The 19,352-nt window shown below is 38.7% G+C and overlaps 5 protein-coding genes across 6 annotated transcripts; 3 read left to right on the top strand and 2 right to left on the bottom strand.

Moving 5' to 3' along the window:
- On the top strand, positions 1-3,170 carry LOC125209071. Its single transcript, XM_048108669.1, has 3 exons — positions 1-804; positions 2,205-2,370; positions 2,589-3,170. The coding sequence occupies exons 1-3, from the start codon at positions 19-21 to the stop codon at positions 3,053-3,055; spliced, it is 1,419 nt and encodes a 472-aa protein (XP_047964626.1). The 5' UTR covers positions 1-18; the 3' UTR covers positions 3,056-3,170.
- Positions 3,171-3,866: 696 nt separating this feature from the next.
- LOC125211196 lies at positions 3,867-6,848 on the top strand. The gene is made up of 3 exons (XM_048110906.1): positions 3,867-4,694; positions 5,402-5,570; positions 6,248-6,848. Exons 1-3 carry the CDS (start codon positions 3,906-3,908, stop codon positions 6,694-6,696), a joined length of 1,407 nt encoding a protein of 468 aa, XP_047966863.1. The 5' UTR covers positions 3,867-3,905; the 3' UTR covers positions 6,697-6,848.
- An 864-nt stretch (positions 6,849-7,712) lies between these two features.
- On the bottom strand, positions 7,713-8,331 carry LOC125210607 (auxin-responsive protein SAUR50-like). Its single transcript, XM_048110148.1, has one exon. The coding sequence runs from the start codon at positions 8,322-8,324 to the stop codon at positions 7,941-7,943; it is 384 nt and encodes a 127-aa protein (XP_047966105.1). The 5' UTR covers positions 8,325-8,331; the 3' UTR covers positions 7,713-7,940.
- Positions 8,332-10,654: 2,323 nt separating this feature from the next.
- Positions 10,655-15,186, bottom strand: LOC125208971 (phosphoribosylaminoimidazole carboxylase, chloroplastic). Of its 2 annotated transcripts, XM_048108520.1 has the most exons (17): positions 15,011-15,186; positions 14,625-14,842; positions 14,136-14,351; positions 13,943-14,054; positions 13,723-13,785; positions 13,466-13,604; positions 13,171-13,226; positions 13,005-13,078; positions 12,755-12,902; positions 12,498-12,671; positions 12,265-12,352; positions 12,062-12,178; positions 11,885-11,982; positions 11,662-11,779; positions 11,485-11,579; positions 11,205-11,311; positions 10,655-11,084 (listed from the first exon to the last, which is right to left on the bottom strand). In XM_048108520.1, exons 2-17 carry the CDS (start codon positions 14,822-14,824, stop codon positions 10,991-10,993), a joined length of 1,899 nt encoding a protein of 632 aa, XP_047964477.1. In that variant the 5' UTR covers positions 14,825-14,842; positions 15,011-15,186; the 3' UTR covers positions 10,655-10,990. The 2 variants fall into 2 exon arrangements, with proteins under 2 accessions (XP_047964477.1, XP_047964476.1); XM_048108519.1 differs by having other exon boundaries at positions 14,625-15,186.
- Positions 15,187-15,648: 462 nt separating this feature from the next.
- Positions 15,649-17,285, top strand: LOC125216734 (11-hydroxysugiol 20-monooxygenase-like; the record flags this gene model as incomplete). The annotated part of the gene is made up of 2 exons (XM_048118499.1): positions 15,649-16,398; positions 16,488-17,285. Coding segments are annotated over 2 exons (1,356 nt in total), but the record flags the coding sequence as incomplete, so codon positions are not given.
- Positions 17,286-19,352: the final 2,067 nt, after the last annotated feature.

The raw sequence follows: 19,352 nt of genomic DNA, 5'->3' as shown, positions 1-19,352 counted from the left end.
CACCACCGCCGCCGAAAAATGGCCGCCGCTGCCATCCACACCTCCGAAAAACAATACTCCCCTGCCCGCTCCCTCGGCAACACCGAGCAAAACTGGTGCCGAGCAGTCGCCTCCGGCACCGGCATCACCGTGCTAGCCCTCCAAATGGCCATCCCGCCGCCGCAGATCGCCGCCTCCCTGACCGGAATCCTCGAAAAACTCCAAACGCGCCACCCTCTCCTCGCCGCCAAACTCCACTACAACCGCGCCACAAAATCCTTCTCCTTCCTCCAAGCCCCCGCCCCCGCAGCGCCCCACGCCGTCGCGCTCCACGACGCCCCAACGACGGCGAAGATCCTCGCCGCCGCCGCCGCCAATTCCCCGCTCCACGCAATCCTAGAGCACGAGCTCAACACCAACAGCTGGTCCCACCCGGGCTCCTTCCCATGCAGCGGGGCCGAAATCCTCCACGTGGCCGTGTACGCGGCCACGGGCACCGGGTCCGTCGTCGCGCTGCGGTTCCACACCTCGGTGTGCGACCGCGCGACGGCGGTCTCGGTGCTGAGGGAGCTGATGGAGATGGTGGGGGGCGCGGGGCCAAATGCGGGAATAGGGAATGAGGGGGAGGGCAAAATGGGAATCGAGAGTTTGATTCCGGTTGGGACGGCGAAGAAGACGCTGTGGGCCCATGGGTTGGACACGTTGGGATATTCGGTGAACTCGCTCAGGTTGACGAATTTGACCTTCCAAAATACGAAAATGCCGAGGCGGTCTGAGGTGGTCAGGCTGCAAATAGCAACCAAGCATACTGCTCTGATTCTTGAGGTAAACTTGAATTCAATTTCTGCTAATTGATCATTAATAATTTAATAAAACATTACGTGCTATCACGTGCTGATAATTAATTACTCCTATAACAAATTAGTCCTACCTAGCTATATATGTCTACAAGTCTTATAATGCAAATTACATTATAGTAGTATAAATTAAATATGTATAGTAATTTTATGCATAATTGCATATGATAGAAAATGTGTAACGAATAGTTCACTATGTAATACGCCATATTTAAGTACTCCGTACTAGAAGATACGTGGAGAACACAGTTATATGGTTGTCACTAAAAAAAATAAGGACATATTTTCGTACGATAAAGAATGTTATCTGTGTTTCTAAATATACAACTAACGCTTTAAAAAAGTCTTTATTATTAGTGTCCCAACGAATATTAGCAGACACAAATGAAAGTGTTTTGAAAAAAAAGTTATTAAGTTAATTTATCATTAATTTAGGAACGTTTTTTTTTGCATCCTAATTGTTATTATTTTAAAAAAAATTCCAACGCAAGTAATAGCATCTTAATTTTTGTGTCCTTAAAAGATACTCTATCTGTTCCACAAAATTTGTCTCGTTTTATCAATTTTATCATCCCATACAGTTTGTCCTTTTCCAAAAATAAACATTAAAATACACCATTCAATCTCCTTAATGTGAGACCTTTATTCCACTACACATCTCTATTTAATACAAAATCAAACAATTTCTTAAAACTCGTGCCGAATTAAATTGGGACAAATTTTATGAGATGGAGGTAATACTTTTTTTCGTAGTGAGTGTACTATATTTTATATATGTAGTTTAAAATATTAACAATGCTAATAACAATTTGTAAAATATTAAAATAGAAAATAAATATAAAGAATGACAATTTAATCAAAACGCAAATGATGCTAGGGAAAAGTGGTCATAGAGCATAGACTATAGACTATCTATACCCTACCATGGAGTGACAACATAACATTAATAACTAATTTAATTTCTGACAATAGACAATAATTTGATTCATTTAAATTCTTATGTGAATCAGGTAATAAACTGAAGTGGTACTCACAGAATTTGTGTGCCTACCTTTTAAGTAGTATTGTATCTACTCCAAATTTCTATACAAAATAAAAAGGAAAATTAGGATATTTGCATTAATATCTGATAGAGAGATATATAGTACGATGAGGTGTTTTATGCGGCGTATAAAAAGAGAGATATTTCTTATTATCGATGCTATAGTATATCATTGTCTCTTTTATAATAATTGTAGACCATAAAAATTGATGTTCTAAATTAATTGCTTTGTAGTTAACACATGAAAAGGAAATATGTGTTCTGTCTGCTACCTTAATTTATATTATGCATTATAATTATCATTTAATCGAATAAATATTTTTCAGAGGTGTAAGTCCAAAGGGATCAAGATATGTGGAGTTCTAGCAGCAGCTGCAATAATTGCAGCAAATTCAACAAAACATCACACTTCTGACACTAAGAAATATGGAGTCGTCACTCTCACTGATTGTCGTGCTATTCTTCAACCACCTCTTTCCCATCGTCACTATGGTAAATTACTTCTCTAATTCATCAACTATATCATACTACTCCTTGTTTATTAGTGTCACAATTGGTAAATACGCCCATTGTAACATGACGACTATTGTGACACAAATAAATAAGTGCCTAGTATTCTCTTATATTGGTGAAAGAAAATAGTACAATAAAGTCTTATCTTACCAACTGAGCTACATTTCATCGTCTGATTAACCTCTCTCCGACGACAGGATTCTACCACTCAGCCATCCTCAACATACACAAAGTAAAAGGATCTGAAAATGTATGGGATTTAGCCAAGACATGCTACATGGACTTCGCCGATTACAAGAAAAGCAACAAGCATTTCTCCGACATGGCCGATCTCAACTTCCTCATGTCGAAAGCCATCGACAACCCGGCTCTCACCGCCTCCTCGTCCCTCCGGACGTCGCTTGTCACCGTGTTCGAGGACCCCGTGCTCGACGACTCCCTCGAGATGCAGCGGAGCATCGGCGCGGAGGACTTCGTGGGGTGCGCCTCGGTCCACGGCGTCGGCCCCTCCATCGCCATCTTCGACACCGTCCGCGAAGGCCGCCTCGACTGCACGTGCGTCTATCCCGCGCCGCTGCACTCGAGGGAGCAGATGAGTGAGCTTGTTGAACGGATTAGTAAGGTTTTGATCGATGGAGTGACTGAAGACGGGACTGAAGTTTGAATTCTAATTTGTGTTTAAAAAAATGTATTTCGATTCATTGTTTCTTATGATCGGCTTGATTAATCAGCTAGGATCATTGTGATATACTTTTACACTATCATATAAAAAAAATTGTTTATCCTTAAATATTTTTTAATCATTTACTTAGTTCACCTATACTTTTCTACACTACTCACAATACTTATAATTTTAAATTTAAAAATTACTAGTACTACATAATTAAGTAAAAAGATTCAATAGAAAAACAAAAAATGGCCGTTGTAAGTAGCCGTTTGGCTATTTATTTATTATTCTTTTAAAATCAAGATTATCAATAAAAAAAACAATCATAAGCTACGCGCCCATGAAATCGAATATCAACCACATGCTTAAGATTCTACAACAGCATGCGGTATCGCCTTTTTTTTTCTGAAAGAGAATCAATAATGCTTTTTCGTCTAACTCGTGACGACTCAAACCCTTAATCTATTAAATAAATGAGAAAACGTGTTATTAAGTGAGTTGTGCTATATGGTTTGAGCATGGATACTTTTCCCTCGCCTAGGCACGCCAGTTACGCATGATGCCCTCTGAACCGAGCCCAAATAATTAATGGCCCAAATTATAAGCGAATATTTCTTATCTAAACTATCACATCAATCATAATAAAACACTAGAGATAATAGAATAGACTTGTAGTAGTGACAGTAGTACAACAAAAATGGGCCAAATTTGTCGCAGAGAAAGCGAATCCCACGATTACCTCAGTATATACGTATATTCCGCACATAATCACCTCATATCCAAGGATTTAACAATGATAAAATAAATAAAATAATAATATCGTTAACGTCGATGAACAGAAACACATATGAGTATATCACCATCATCACCACCTTCATCTTCGTACCTGTCATTGTCAAATCCCAACCCAATGTCGCACCAATCCCGCGCCGTCTGCGCCACCGAGCTGAGCTGGTGCCGCGCCGTCCCCGGCGGCACCGGCATCACCGTCCTCGCCCTCCTCTTCTCCAAGCCCCCCGACCTCCCCTTCCTCCAATCCGCCCTCCGCCGCCTCCAATCCTCCCACCCCATCCTCAACTCCAAGCTCCGCTTCGACTCCTCCTCCTACGTCACCTCCCAATCCCCCTACCTCCAAATCCGCCCCATCGACGCCCAATCCACCGCTCAGATCCTCCAATCCCACTCCTCCATCCCGCCATTGCAGTCAATCCTCGAGCACGAGCTCAACAACAACTCCTGGCAGGATCCAGACCCTTCCTCCGACGCCGATCTCTTCCTCGCCAGCCTCTACCATCTCGAGGGGAGCCTGTGGGTGCTGGCGCTCCGCATCCACACCTCCGTCTGCGATAGGGCTGCCGCGGCGGCGCTGATGAGTGAATTAGTTGCTCTGATGGAGGGGAATCGAGCGGAATCCGTGGAGGAGAGTCAGGAGATGGAGGTTAGTTTGGGGATTGAGGATTGCATCCCCGCCGGCGTGGGGAGTAAGCCGTTTTGGGCGCGCGGCGTCGATATGTTGGGATACTCTCTCAACTCTTTCCGCCTCGCCAATTTGAGCTTCAGTGACACGGATTCGCCCAGGCAGTCGCGCATCGTGAGGATGAGGATGAATGCGGAGGATACTGGCCGGATTCTGTCTGTGAGTCAATTTTTGTTGAGATTTGCGATTGTTTTATTATCTGTGATTTCATGATTGATTTAATGCGACCTAATTAGTTAGGAGCAAGCTTTGATTAGGTCTCAGGTTGTTTAGAACATTGCATTTATGCAATTATGCTTGCTTGATTAGTTCGTGGAAGGATGTTAGTGGTTTCTTTTACTAGTTTAAGTTGTGATAGAGTAACTATCATGCTCAGCACTGAAGTTCTAACGCAATGTGGATGATTGAAGGTTTGCAATTATGTGGTTTTGTTGCATTTTTTGTTCAAACACTCATCAGCTGAAACTGTGTTATCCCACTCTGTTATCCGAATTTTTAGACTCTATCATTACTTAAAACCCATACACTGGCTAATTTTGTTGCTTTTCTAGATATGAGTGGTTTTGCCTGCTCGGAGAAATGGATAGGCGTATATATGATCAGGTTAAGAAACAGTAGGGCTTGCAATAGTTTTGTTTCTGACAAAGGGTGATAGGATTTTAAATAACGAACGTTTGCTCCATTGGTTTTTCTACCTGATTTTCTTGACTTGCATCATTTGACAATTCAGTACTGTTTATATAAAAAATGGATGTATTGCCTGGTTGGATTCAAGTTGATCTGTTAAATTGCTAACTTATTTTGATCTGCCATTGCATAACAACTATTCCCGCTTACTGATTTCAGTTTTGGCATTACTTTGGCAGCGGTGCAACTCTAATGAGATAAAGTTAAGTGCAGCTTTGGCAGCAGCCGCATTAATTGCTTGTCATGCGTCAAAAAAGTTCCCGGGTGAACAGTGGGAGAAGTATGCGGTTGTAACTCTCACGGATTGCCGGTCTGCTCTTGATCCCGTGCTTAGCAGCCACCATATGGGTAGGTTCTGTTGGGTTCACTGTAGAAGTGAAGAACAATTGAATTGCGAGGATGTTATGATACCAATGAATAAAAGAGGAAAAAAATGACTTATAAGTTGGCATTCGTGAATGTATTAATGAAATAATATGAATGAAGCAGAAACAACATAATCCTTGAACACCTTCTCTGGCACTCTTTAATAGACCATTCATTCCTGATCCATCCACCTTAGCTTCTATTAGACTTTTCAATAAGTCGTCATGATTCATAAGTACATCAATGTTTGCTTAGCCGGATTTGAAATTCTGGCTAAGGATCGATTGTAAATAAAGATATCCTGTCCTACTTGGTTCACTAATATCTGAGGGTCAAATGTACATGCTTAAATATATCAAGCCCAAGTATAGTTGACTGAATATACTGAAAATCCAACATAATCAAAACCAGGTGTTTCGGGTGGCTCCTAAACAACTTGTTCAAGAAATGTTGATTTTAATATCAATGTTTGATGAAATGTTTTGGCTTTCTGAACATGGTAAATCTGCCCTATATTTCTGCCACATTATCTATTTAGTATTAGGGGACTTTCACTTTGTTTCTCATTATCTTGATTTTTGTCATCTTGAGTAAAATGTGTGATCAGCTACTTCTCTAGATCTGCACTTGTTTTCACCATATCGGTCGAAAATTTTCAGGTTTTTATCACTCTGCCATTCTGCACACTCATGATATTAAAGGAGGGGAAGATTTGTGGGAGCTGGCAAAACGAGTCCATTCTTCGTTCATGAACTTGAAGAACAAGAATAAGCATTTCACAGACATGGCCGATCTCAACTTCTTAATGTGCAAGGCAATAGAGAACCCCAGTCTGACTCCATCGTCATCTCTCCGTACTTCACTAGTATCCGTCTTTGAGGACGCTATTTTTGATCCTCCAAACAAACTGAAAGAGGCCCTCGGGTTTGAAGACTTCATTGGATGTGCCTCGGTTCACGGAGTAGGCCCGTCAGTTGCAGCATTCGACACGATAAGGGACGGGAAACTAGATTGCGCCTTTGTGTATCCATTCCCATTGTTCTCAAGGGAGCAGATGAATGAGTTTGTAGATGGAATCAAAGAGATTCTATTGAAAGGAATAGCTTAATCGGCTGATTCTACTGTGTAGTAATCCATATGTTTGCTGTCTCGAAAAATGTTGTATGCATTGCTCCAAAAGAGGAGGTACTCTGATAAATTAAATTCTCATCCCAACTTTTGCTGGCCAAAGAAAAAGTAAATGCCCCTTGCAGTTATGTTCTTTCTCCTTCATTTTAGTCTGTATAATTTGACACCCGGAGTAACTATGACTCTATTAAGGTGGCCAGAGCCTCGTCATCAAATTAGTGATGTCATCTAATTAGCGACGTTAGTGAATAGATTGACGAGATTTTTGTCCCTATCTAGTATCCAGTGAAACAAACACCCAAGGTAATGACCTAAAAATATCAATGCGCGAACTTGATTCGACTTTGTGAAATGGCTCGAAGGTGTATGGTAAACAAGACTTGAAAGTTACATACCAGTACTTCTTTTAACATTACGGCCAAACCGCAAACAAATCCAAACTTCATGATTATCCGACTAATATTAAAATTCTAGAACTGTCCAGATTTGATCAAATTTCATAATTTTCCCGACAAATTACCCTAACATTATTTAGTTATTTCATGAATCGGAATATCCATGATTGATTTGGGTCGTAGACCGGCTCGATTTCAATATCATGTTTTATTTTTGGGTTAAATTATAAAATTACAAAGAATATGTTATTTCTAGTTTGTCGAACATCTCTCAAAATTATAAATTAGGCAGTGAAAAAAATTCTCAATTGTCTTGTTCGATCAAATTTGGTTTAATTTATTTTTTACTCAAAATAACGCCGTTTAGCCTTTCACGTTGTCACAGTAACACACTATATTCACCAACATCACCAAATCATCGCGAGACAATTGAGAATTTTTGAAATTTCATGATTTGTCATCTAAATTTTGAAAATAAAAGTAAACCAAAATTTAACCAAACTTTATAATTTTACAAGCAATTAATTCTTTCTTTTTTATGAAACGCTAAAACTGTATGATGTCATTTTACAATCATTAGCATATAAAAGATGAGATACGAAATGCTACAATTTTCACTTGTAAATGTAATCAAGATGTAATTGCAATTTGCAATGAATCTGTCACATCACTCTGATGATGCCGCCGATGAGAGTAATGGACTGCTGGTTACCTAATTAATTCCGACAAATTACTAAACTAGATTACAAAATGGCTGAAAACAAGACATCATTGAACGACATCAAAATGGTTCCAGTTTTAATTGATCTAACACAACCTAACAAAAGCACTAAAGAAACTCATGCACGAGGTCCCCAAACTCGAACCTGCCGTTGCAGCACTCGACCGCATTGATCACTTCTCGAAACGCATTGACGCTGCACGGCACCACCAGCCCGTTCCTCTGGTTGAACCCGAACTCGCTCTGGGCCTTCTCCAGCAGGATCCGCATCAGCGGGTGCGACAGGTGGCTCGTTGGCACCACGAACCTCTCTCGTTCGCCCCCCACGTACACCACGAACGTCCCCGTGGGCGTGGTTGTGGTAGGTGAGTGCGACCCGCACTCACCTGCCCTGAGCAAGCATTCGTAATGCGAGTCCTCAAGGGCGGCATTGGCTGTTGCCTTTGCCTTCTTGCTTCGTTTTCCCATTGAACCGAGTTTTTTCCCAAGCATGTTTGGATTTGGGGGGAGAAAGTGGGTGAGGCTTCTTATGTAGAGGGTGGGGAGGTGAGGTTTTGACTTGGACTTGATTGATTACTCTTTGGATTTAATGATGTTTGTGGTGGGTGCATTTGTTTTTTAGAGTGTGTTCATTTACTTTGACTAATAAAATTGTTAAAAGAGGTGTTAGGTAGTCTTAAGCTAATTGGATGATCTCTTAACTTAAATCATCTAGTGACAAATAGTATTTTGAGAAGCAAGTGTAAAGTGCTAACTAAATAAAGATTCTCAAATAGTTAAATTGAGAATTTGGGAACTTATCAGTTGGAAGCATAAAACATAGTATTAATTGGAACAACTGATATGTTAGTGTTGCGGGACTGATACATTTTATACTACTAATTGATAAATTCTAAAATTCTTATTTAACTATAGTTATGAAATGATCCATCCCGTCCTTAGATATACATCTTTCAATGATCCAACCTTTCAAAATTCATTGTTTTTTAGTGTTCCTTTTCTTAGAAGAGTATATCAACTAAAACTAAACTTATGATTAGTTATAACCGTTCCATTATTGAACCAACACCATATTTTTTAAGGTTCAACTTCTTTATCAATTTAAAAGGCCAAACATTCTATAATTCTAACTATTATCCAAATTAAATGCAAATTAAGCAACCACTCATAACCACTTTTCTTTGCTTGAACCGAACACAAACCTATATTACGTGGACGGCTGAAAATGGTGGATTACATGAAATTGAAGATGTGAAATTAATTACTACTACTAATCTTTTTTTAAACAATAAAAGAATGATTTGCGGTATCATAAAAATAAATAAATAGTCAAACTACCAACTATTCGCATAAGCTAGAGTGGTGACCTCCATGATGATGGGGCCAATGAGATAGAAAATGTTATATAAATGGGGCATATTCGTTTGATTATTATAATAAAATAAAAACAAGTAAACAAAGACGGCAATTTCTTGCAAATTGAAAGAAAATTGGGGTTCTTTATTGGTTGGATTATGAATGGTTGGCATGTCAAAATATCCATTCACAAAGAGACAAGAAGAGAGAGAGAGTGTAGAAAGTAAATGGCTTAGTGCCTAACATTCTAGTTATTTCTACCCAAGTCAATGTGTACCATGAGATTAAATGAACGTTTATTTATTTGTGAGTAAATTATCAAATAAATTATGAAAGTCCATCAAAATTCAGTTCACCACGTACTTTTAAAAATTGAATGGTAAATCATGAGGTTTGCAATTTTCGAAATTATCTCATCCACATCCTTTTATAAATGAATATATGATGATATGTTAGCTGATTTAAAGATATCATTAATCATGGTACTATCACTTTAAGGAATTAAGTTGATATTGTCAATCTAACGATAACATTTTCACATGTTTAAATTGCAGAATGTCATATCGCCACGTATTTTGTCGAAAATTAGACGAATGAGATACTTCCGAAAATTACAAAATTCGAGATAAATAACTTGGTTTTTGAAAAATGTGAGATGAACTAAAATTTTGACCTATCTTTCGTGATATACATGACAATTTTTACTTTTTTATTTATATCATTTGATTATTCTTCGACTTCGAGTAGGAAGAAAAATGAAAGGCATTGGACATATTATAAAGTCAGCGTTGATGAGGGAAGGAGACCTTTTAGTTGATTAACATTTTTTTTTCATTATATTGACAAATGGGTGTACGTCAATATACTCAAATTTACGGAAATTTGGTGGTAGAAACTTCTATTGAACAAACCCAATGAATTTTCAAGATTTTCAATCAATAAACAATAAAATTATATGACGCATAACTTATGTAGAAGTAGTATAATATCTACATATGTGAGATACGTGCTTGCCGTTTTCGATATTTTTATTTGTTTGACAAAGGATAAGCTACAAGTGAAGACATAAGCAGGCTAACCTCTCCTATAATGTCAAGAAAATAATATGTTATAGTTACAAGTTTTAATAAATAAATTGTCAGAAATATTACAAAGCTTGTACTATTATACTAGCAGTATTAGCACTGAACCCAGCCCGAATAAGGGTTCACGGTTACGATTGAACCACGAGAGTCAGGTTACAGTTCCGACCCTAGTTGAAGATTATTCCGGTTATAACTGCGCACGTCTAACTAAATCATTTCATTCATATCAAGTTAGTATAAAATTAAGTAAATACAAACGAGACTCAATTCCACTCACTTTTTTTGCCATCCATTTTTTCACTTGAAACCCGCACCAAGTCAAATAGAGTATCTATAACGATAAATAAGTATATCTTCTGAGGCTCGTTAGAATAAGAGTAATTTGTGGGCAAAATTTCATATTACTAAGTGAAAAATTGTTTTGATTCAATACTAACATCCTCACTTTGTTTACTCCAATCAACATAGGTTAAATTAAAAAGGACTCTAATTCTACATCTGTAAGTAACAACAACTTGTCATCACAACAACACACATACACCCTCTCCAAAATATCTCACATTTGTTGACATGTATCAAAAGTCATTGGTTGAGCCATTCTATCTACTTCAGCATCACCATAAGTTATGTTTTTAAGAAATGCATCATTCATTTCTCAAGAATTGTAGATTGCCGTTACCTAGCTGCTCGGAAAAAATGCTATCGATGTTGGAATCTTCATGAATTGAGGTAGTCCTCCCAGCCACCCTTTTCCAGCTTATCATCCTTGACCAAAACCTCATCTCTTCTATCTTCTTGGTACTGTGCCATCCTATAAGGATGGAAAAAGAGTCACTCCATTAGCAAACGACAGACATGTAACTTGGGCTGGGTTAGGAAAGGGAGCATTTATGCTATCTATAACAGACGAGACGAGACGAGATAGCCCCACCTTGCTTGCAAATCAAAGTCACTGATTCCTAGTAACCTTACTGCTAGCAGACCAGCGTTGGTTGCATTGTTTATTGCTACTGTGGCAACTGGGACTCCCCTTGGCATCTGAAAAGAGATATGAGCTCGAGTTAGGTCATTTTGGTAAGGCCCTTTTCGAATGGAAAATAGAATTCCAATCAGATAGTAGTATAAGATGATTTTTCGAAAAACTACTCTTTCAATCCCAAAGAATCCAAGCAATTGCCAAAGGCTAACCAAAAAGACGGAAACAGTTATACCTGTACAATGGACAAGAGAGAGTCGAGTCCGTCTAATGTAGATACACGGACAGGAACACCAATTACAGGCAAGGGGGTCAAAGCAGCTACCATGCCTGATCCAGTGCACAATGTTCAAAGCGTGTACACTTATATATATGTGGTTATATACGAACATCATTCTCAAATAATTCCTACCTGGCAAGTGAGCTGCACCTCCAGCACCTGCAATAATGACCTGGATACCACGCTCCCGAGCAGATGAAGCATAGGAAAACATCATTTCAGGGGTCCGGTGTGCTGAGACTATTCTTACCTGTAAATCGGAAACTTATTTGAAAGGGGAAATGCATCTACATTGTGAAGAAACTAGTCTTCAAACCAGAAAAAGAAACCACAGAAAGGGAGAAAATGTAATAACCTCCGCTGGCACGTTAAACTCGCTCAAAATCTTAGCAGCGTCCTTCATGACAGGGAGGTCAGAGTCGGAGCCCATTATAATTCCAACACGAGGAGCAGCTGCAATAGTAAGAATTTGTTAATTATACCCAAAAATCATCACCCAAACAAATGTGCACTGGGCGGTGAAATCTGTGACCTGCAGGCTTGTCTTGTTTTGATTCTTCTTCCAATATGGAATGCAGTCGTGTTTCGAGAAGGCCCATAGAAGAGCCAACGAGGGTGATGTGGCCCATCTTTCTTTGTTTCCTCATGTCTAAAAATTTGAAATAATGAAATGTTACTATAATAAGTATGAGGCAAACACAAAACACAAGTATGATGCGCAAATTGTTAACACACCTGGTTTGTCATACCAGTGGACCGTCGCACCAGGAATCCTCAATGCCCTTGCAATAAGTTGATTAGCAAGAAGAAAACCAGCTTCTCCCTGCAACCAAATTTGGTAAAGACCACTAAAAACTGACAATGCGGGGGGTGGGGGTTACAGCCTACGAATTCTGGAATATTCTGACATTTTAAGATTATTGATCATTCCATCACTATAACCACATCTACTGAAAGAGTATAACAACCTCATCTTCACCAAGTATATTATACATGATAGCCGCTGGAACTTTCATTGATGGATCACCAAGTGGAAGTCCGACAACAGCTCTCAGATGCTGCTCGTATTGTGAGGTAAAACAAGACTCGATTGTATGATGTCCACTATTGTGAGGTCTGGGAGCCACTTCATTCAGCAAAATCTGAGAGAATGAAGAATGATTACGTCATCTAGATGTTCATATCAAGATAAGTAGCCAATACAAATGAAAGATCAATGTACAACCTGACCATCGGCTGTCAAAAACAACTCAACCGCAAAAATACCAGCACCTTCCAATGAACTCACGGCCTTGTATGCAACTTCGGTTGCAAGTTGTAAAAACTTCCAAGATACACTGGCAGGTGATTTGACAATGTGACATATGTTCTCCCTGCACATAGAAATAGTAAAGTTTTCACAACATTTATACCTTAATAAACATGAAAAATAATATTTCAATTTTAAGAAAATCAAAATAGAAATATTAGCTCGCCTGTGGATAGTTTCAACAACAGGATAGCATAGAACAGAACCATCTCTTCCTCTTGCCACAACAACAGAAAGTTCCTGTGTTGGACGGACATAAAGTATTTAATCATTTTGTCAATAGTCTAGACCATATAACATCTCAAAGAAAGTATGTAGTCATAATAAGCTACCTTTACGAATGGTGCCCATTTCTCAATATATAAACCACGAGCATATCCTCCAAGTGCTGAAAATGGATAACAGCCAAATTTGATATAATTATCAGCAACAAAAATGTGTAGTCCCATTTAACAGTTCTAAGCATGAAATTCCTAGTTTCTACTTGTCTTCCAAGTATCTATCATACAAGCCCAAAAATAAAAAGCATGCAGAAATAGGACGTAATTCATGAAGGAAGCAGAGTACGTAATTTAACTAGTATAGCCAACATGCCAAAACAGAAAATTCATATTGCTTGTTGGATACCATTTACTGCTGAAGAAATCCCATCTTCATTTTTAGCGACAGCATTGCCTCGTCCATCATAAGCCAGCCTTCTGCTCTTAATCATAAGAGGATAACCAAATAGTTCTGCTGCTCTTTTAGCACCTTCAAGATCATCTATCTGCATGGATATTTTCCATGGCACGATTAATATGTTGGAAAACAGTAACTTATATGTTATTTTAAGTTATTATTCAACTTAAACTTTGGAGCACAGTTTATCTGCTGATCTGAATTACCTTCATGAACTTAGGCAGTGGAATTCCATGTTCAGAAAAATGGACCTTCTGAAGGTACTTATCCTGTTCCAAGAGGCGGTACTCAAAGTATAAGTGATCATACAGAGACTAGGGCTGCAAAACCCATAATATACTGCTTTCTAGTAGATTAATCCCACATATAGCATCATACATTCCTAAGGATTCTTTAATGTTCTCCCTGGTGGGAAGAGAGTAAAACCTGGATGATTCGAATAGTTGAAGCTTTAGGCTGGCAATCCACGCCTTTTTGTTCAAGCTTCTCCAGAGTTGCAGCATCCACGTGCTCAATTTCAACCGTTAACACCCCACATCTACAAACCTCATCCAAATTAGTAAATCAAACATTACTTTCACATCAAAAGCAAAACAGCATATACTTTCACAATCCAAACCTCTTAGCAAATGCTTCAACTGTAGCACTATCATCATAGCTTCCCACCATATGATGATGGCATACATTACTCGCTGGACAGTTCTCCATCGGGTCTAGTATGACCACCTTTATTGCCCACTGAGAAGCTGCTTCGCATAACATTCGACCCAGTTGCCCTCCACCAAGAACGCCCACAACCGTTTCTGACAACCCATGGACTGGTACCTCAGTGCTACTGAAATCACATACAGTGTAAATCAAATTTAGCAGCACTCTGAATGGTAAACACAAGTCCTTCAAATTGTACTAGCAAACCACATATTGCAGAACAGATAACAAGCATCTAATAATAAAAATTAAAATTGGAATTCAACAAAATACATTAAGCTTTGAAAATTAAAAAAACTCCAATACCAATTGCACCAAACCAAAACCTAGACATTTGGAAAAATTCATATTTCATAGTGCAACAGAAGTAGGGAAAAGAGACTAAATCCTACTACATTACCTAGTAGAAACTTCCAAAGAAGCTCTGCAATAAGCTGGAGGAGCTCTGAGCGATGAATTCTTCAATGACTGCATGCCTAGGTTCATTGGAACAAAACAGGTCCTGTAAACTGCAGGCTTCTTAGGATTGAAGAAAGCTAATGAAGTTGTAGCCGGCCTGATTGCCAGTGAGCTTTCAGATAAGGCGTTCAGGCCATGCATTGTCTATCCAAACTCAAACTGCAGATTTTTCCACCAAAAAAATGATAGTACTTTGTAAGATGTTGATCAATTGAACTCTCCAGCAGACGGAATTTGCTGATAGTTGAAGAATATGAATGGAATTGAACAGGCGATGAATTGAAGATTAGATAAACTTGCAGAGCTCTACGAACTACTGAGCCAAACCTATCTCCCGCAGAGTCGAGCTGTTGGCGCAATCTCTTTAAAGTTAATTACTTCCTGCTAGCAATGAGCTGTTATCACCGCTTCTCGAATAGTATTTCTGTGCGGCTCGCCGGTGTGAATTCCGGAGAGGAGGCGGCGTTCGGCTTTTAGCTTGGAGAGATTCTAGACACAGTCTGAGTTAGTCTTTAGGTTTAAACATATATTCCCACTTGTTTAGATTTATTAGATTTAATATTCCATTTTGACTAATAAATGGAGTAACATAAGAATAATCCAAAATAGTATTTCATACGGGATGTAATCAATTTCAATGGCTAACTAATTATCATTTCCAAATTGAGATCAATTTTCAACCATTAGATTAGAAGATCTTATAGTTAATATAATACCAAGTGTAATATATTTTAAATTTAAATAATTATTAATTAAATTAAAAGAGTATTAATGTCATTATAACTAACTACTTTCTCTCTCCTCAAAATCATCTCAAATCTTTAAATTTACGTAACTCTACTCAATTTAAATTATTTTTTCAAAAAATATATCAAATTAAAGATAATTTAATAAGGATTCCAACGAGATCTCAATTGCATATGTTCCGACGATGTTCGGGTGATGAAATTTGATAAATTATATTTCAACTCGGCCCAAACCCTCACAAATCCCTCGCTAACCTCTCCAAAACATACGGCCCCTTGATGTTTCTCAAGCTCGGCAGCCAATCCGTCGTCGTTGCCTCATCGCCCGAGGCAGCTAAAGAAGTCCTTCAAAAACACGGCCACGTCTTCTCGACGCCCTTCACTCCCAACGCAGTGTGCGTGCACGGCCACGGCGACGTGTCGGTGGCCATGCTCCCCGCCGCCTCAGACATATGGAAAAAGATTCGGCGAATAGCCAGAGAGAATCTCTTCTCCAGTCAAGCTCTTCGCGCCACTCAAGATATCCGGCGAGAGATGCTGCAGAAGCTCAACGACTATATCAACACGTGCAGCGGCGAGGGCCGCCCTATGAACGTCGGAGAAGCCACCTTCACCACCATGTCCAACCTCATGTTTGCTACCCTTTTCTCCATTGAAATCATCCAATACGGTGTTATAAATAAGGAATTCAAAGAGCATATTAAGGCCATCACAAGGTATATGGGAGTTCCCAATGTTGCAGATTTCTTCCCCATCTTTGTTCCTTTGGATCCACAGGGGATGAGACGGAAGCTCACTCATCACCTCGGGAGCTTGCTTGAGTTAGTCCAGAGCCTCATCGATCAGCGATTGCAGGAAAGAACGACGTCGTCTTACCACAAGAAGAGTGATTTCCTTGAAACCCTCTTAGACCTCTCCCAAGGGAATGAGTATGATTTGAGCATTAAAGAGATCAAGCATTTGTTTGTGGTGAGAATAATATACTATGTTTACTCTTTTCTTTAACTTTTCCATGCTTACAAATCGTTATTCTAAAACACGAGTACTGTATATGTCAGGATTTAATTATTGCAGGATCAGAATCAAGTGCGGCCACGACAGAGTGGGCAATGGTGGAACTACTACTCCACCCCCAAAAAATGGGAAAGCTGAAAGCAGAGCTGAAGAGCGTTGTTGGAGAGAAAATCATCGTGGAAGAATCAGACATCTCAAGACTCCCATACTTGCAAGCTACCATCAATGAAGTGTTCCGCCATCACCCTCCCGCGCCTCTCTTAGCTCCTCATGTCGCGGAAGAAGAAGCGCGAGTCAATGACTATATAATCCCCAAAAATGCTAAAATATTTGTCAATGTTTGGGCAATCATGAGAGATCCAAGCATCTGGAACGATCCGGAGAACTTTGAGCCTGAACGATTTTTAAATAACGACATAAATTTTGGAGGGCAGCATTTGGAGCTAATTCCATTTGGTTCAGGACGGAGAATTTGCCCGGGCTTGCCACTAGCTAGCCGCATGTTGCACTGCATGGTGGCAACGATGTGTCACAACTTCGATTGGAAGCTTGAAAAAGGGGCAGAATCCAAAAAACTCCAAAGAGAAGATGTGTTTGGACTAGCACTGCAGAAGAAAACCCTTCTTAGAGCAATTCCCATCAAGGTTTAATGATTATATCACATATGGTGGGCTTGCATGATTGATATTGAAATAAATATGGAAGACATCCAATTTTTGGATAGTCATGATCAGATGAGACATTTCGTGTCTCTTATTACTAGATAGTAGATAGTGAATAAATTTGTTCAAATGTGCATGTTAAGTGATGTTTAATATATACGACTTCTCTTCTAGCGTGAATTCTTTCCTTTATGTTCAAGGTGGAATGGGCTTTTGGATGTGGGCCTAGTTGGTAGATGCGCTTTTAAATATAAATTTGATGAATTTGACCAATCGCGCTTGGGGTTATAGTTAATATAAGTTTGGTAATTAATATACCCATGTTAGATTGGAACTTACATCGTCGCCAAAAGGTCTGAAAATAAAAGAGTGCATACATTCGTGAACTTATCCCTTTATGCGGGAGTATTATGTAAAAAAGCTCACAATTGAATACTCTTTTATACTCACTCCGTCTGCCATTAGAAGCCTGCTTTACCATTTTAGTTTGTTGCCATTAGGAATCCAGGTTCACTTTTAGATAGACCCTACTTTCCACTAACACATTTCACTCACATTTCTATTATAAAAATGAACCCCACATTTCATTATCTTTTCTCACTCATTTTTATCGATATTTCTTAAAACCTGTGCCGAATTTAACCGGGATTTCTAATGGGAGTAATATTAAAATTTTGTAGAGAGAGGCCATTTTTTCTTATGTTCATACTTATAAGTCGAATGATATACCTTTCACTTGTTTATTTCTCAACTATCTTTCATATTAAAAGATTGTATATTCTTTACAATATTTTAAAGTCAACCAAGATAGTGGAGACCTTTGTTTCTTTTTTAAATTATAGATTTAAAAGTAGGCTTTAAGAGCAACGGTTTTTAAGGAGAGCAACGGTTTTTAAGGAGAGCCTCAATAAGAAATTCCTAATAATGAATTTAAAGAAAGAAGTGAGTTAATTGTTGAGGTAGGGTTCACGCACGCCATTTGTGCAGTCCGACGACGGCAGTGGCCATGATCATCACCACACCATAATTTACTCGCTACAAACTAATCAATTATTTTTTTGTTTTCAGCTAAGAAACAAATATATATGCATGCTATTGCTATTTCGATAAGATCGATGAATTCGCAAATAAAAAAATGAAAACCAATGTAGAAAGAAATACAGTTAATTAGGTTACCTGTTTGGGGGAAGCTCAGGCTCAGGTGTGTATATGTGTGACGGATTTACTCAATTAACACTCTCTAGGAAAAAATATTATAAAAAAGGAAAAAATTACAAGGGCAGGAAATGGAATACTAGTACAAATAATGATTTCTCCTCCACTTCATCTCATCATAACACTTTAACATTATGCATTCCTTCCGTAATCTTTTCTTCCATGGATTGGAGGATTGCTCCCTGCTTCGCTAAGAGAAAAAGGCTGAATTGTGATCTAGCAACAGAAAAAACTAAACTCGGATGATGGACCTCGTTGTTTCAATTATAGGGCCATAGTTCAAACTTATTATTTCTTGATGTTCTTGAAAGGTATTTGTCCAGATAGGCCACACCAAGGGATACATCTATACTAAATATGATAGTTTTGCTGAGTAGTACTCCATCCGTCTCCAAAGAATATGCACTTTGGGGTCGGCACGAGTTTTAATGCACTTTGGGGTCGGCACGAGTTTTAATACGAAATTGGTAAAGTAAGAGAGAGGTAGAGAGAGAAATTAATTAAAGTATTGCTAATGGAGAATGGGTTCACCTCTTTAGTGAGAGAAGAGTTTCTAAAATTAGAAAGTGCATATTCTTGTGGGACAGACTAAAAAGGAAATAATGCATATTCTTGTGGAACGGATGAAGTATCAGATATAGTTCAAAAACTAGAGATAATTTTTAATTTTCGTTTGTGGAAGGAGATTTCATTAGAGGCATGACAAATGGTGAATGGGTATTGTTAGATGAAGTAAATTTGGGGATATTTCTTGAAAACGAGAGAGAATCTGTATGCTTGTCTGAAATTAAAGATGAAATATTAAATATATTTATTCACTGGCATCCCAACTTCGGAATGTTGGCGTGCATGAACCCTGTTGTGTACATTAGATGATGAAGACTTGGTGTTGTTTATTAATCAGTTTATTGATGATAGAAAACTAGTAAGACAAGTCATGGACTTTTTACAACGAAATCCGAGGAATTTTTACATGTGAACATTCCAGCTATACTTTGTTAGCTTAGAATTAACAGCATTTGACAATAAAAA

This window comes from Salvia hispanica, chromosome 3 (assembly GCF_023119035.1).
Source record: "Salvia hispanica cultivar TCC Black 2014 chromosome 3, UniMelb_Shisp_WGS_1.0, whole genome shotgun sequence".
In the NCBI taxonomy this organism is placed as follows: Eukaryota; Viridiplantae; Streptophyta; class Magnoliopsida; order Lamiales; family Lamiaceae; genus Salvia; species Salvia hispanica.
Note: the sequence above shows the minus strand (reverse complement) of the source record. Positions and strands in the feature narration are given on the sequence as shown.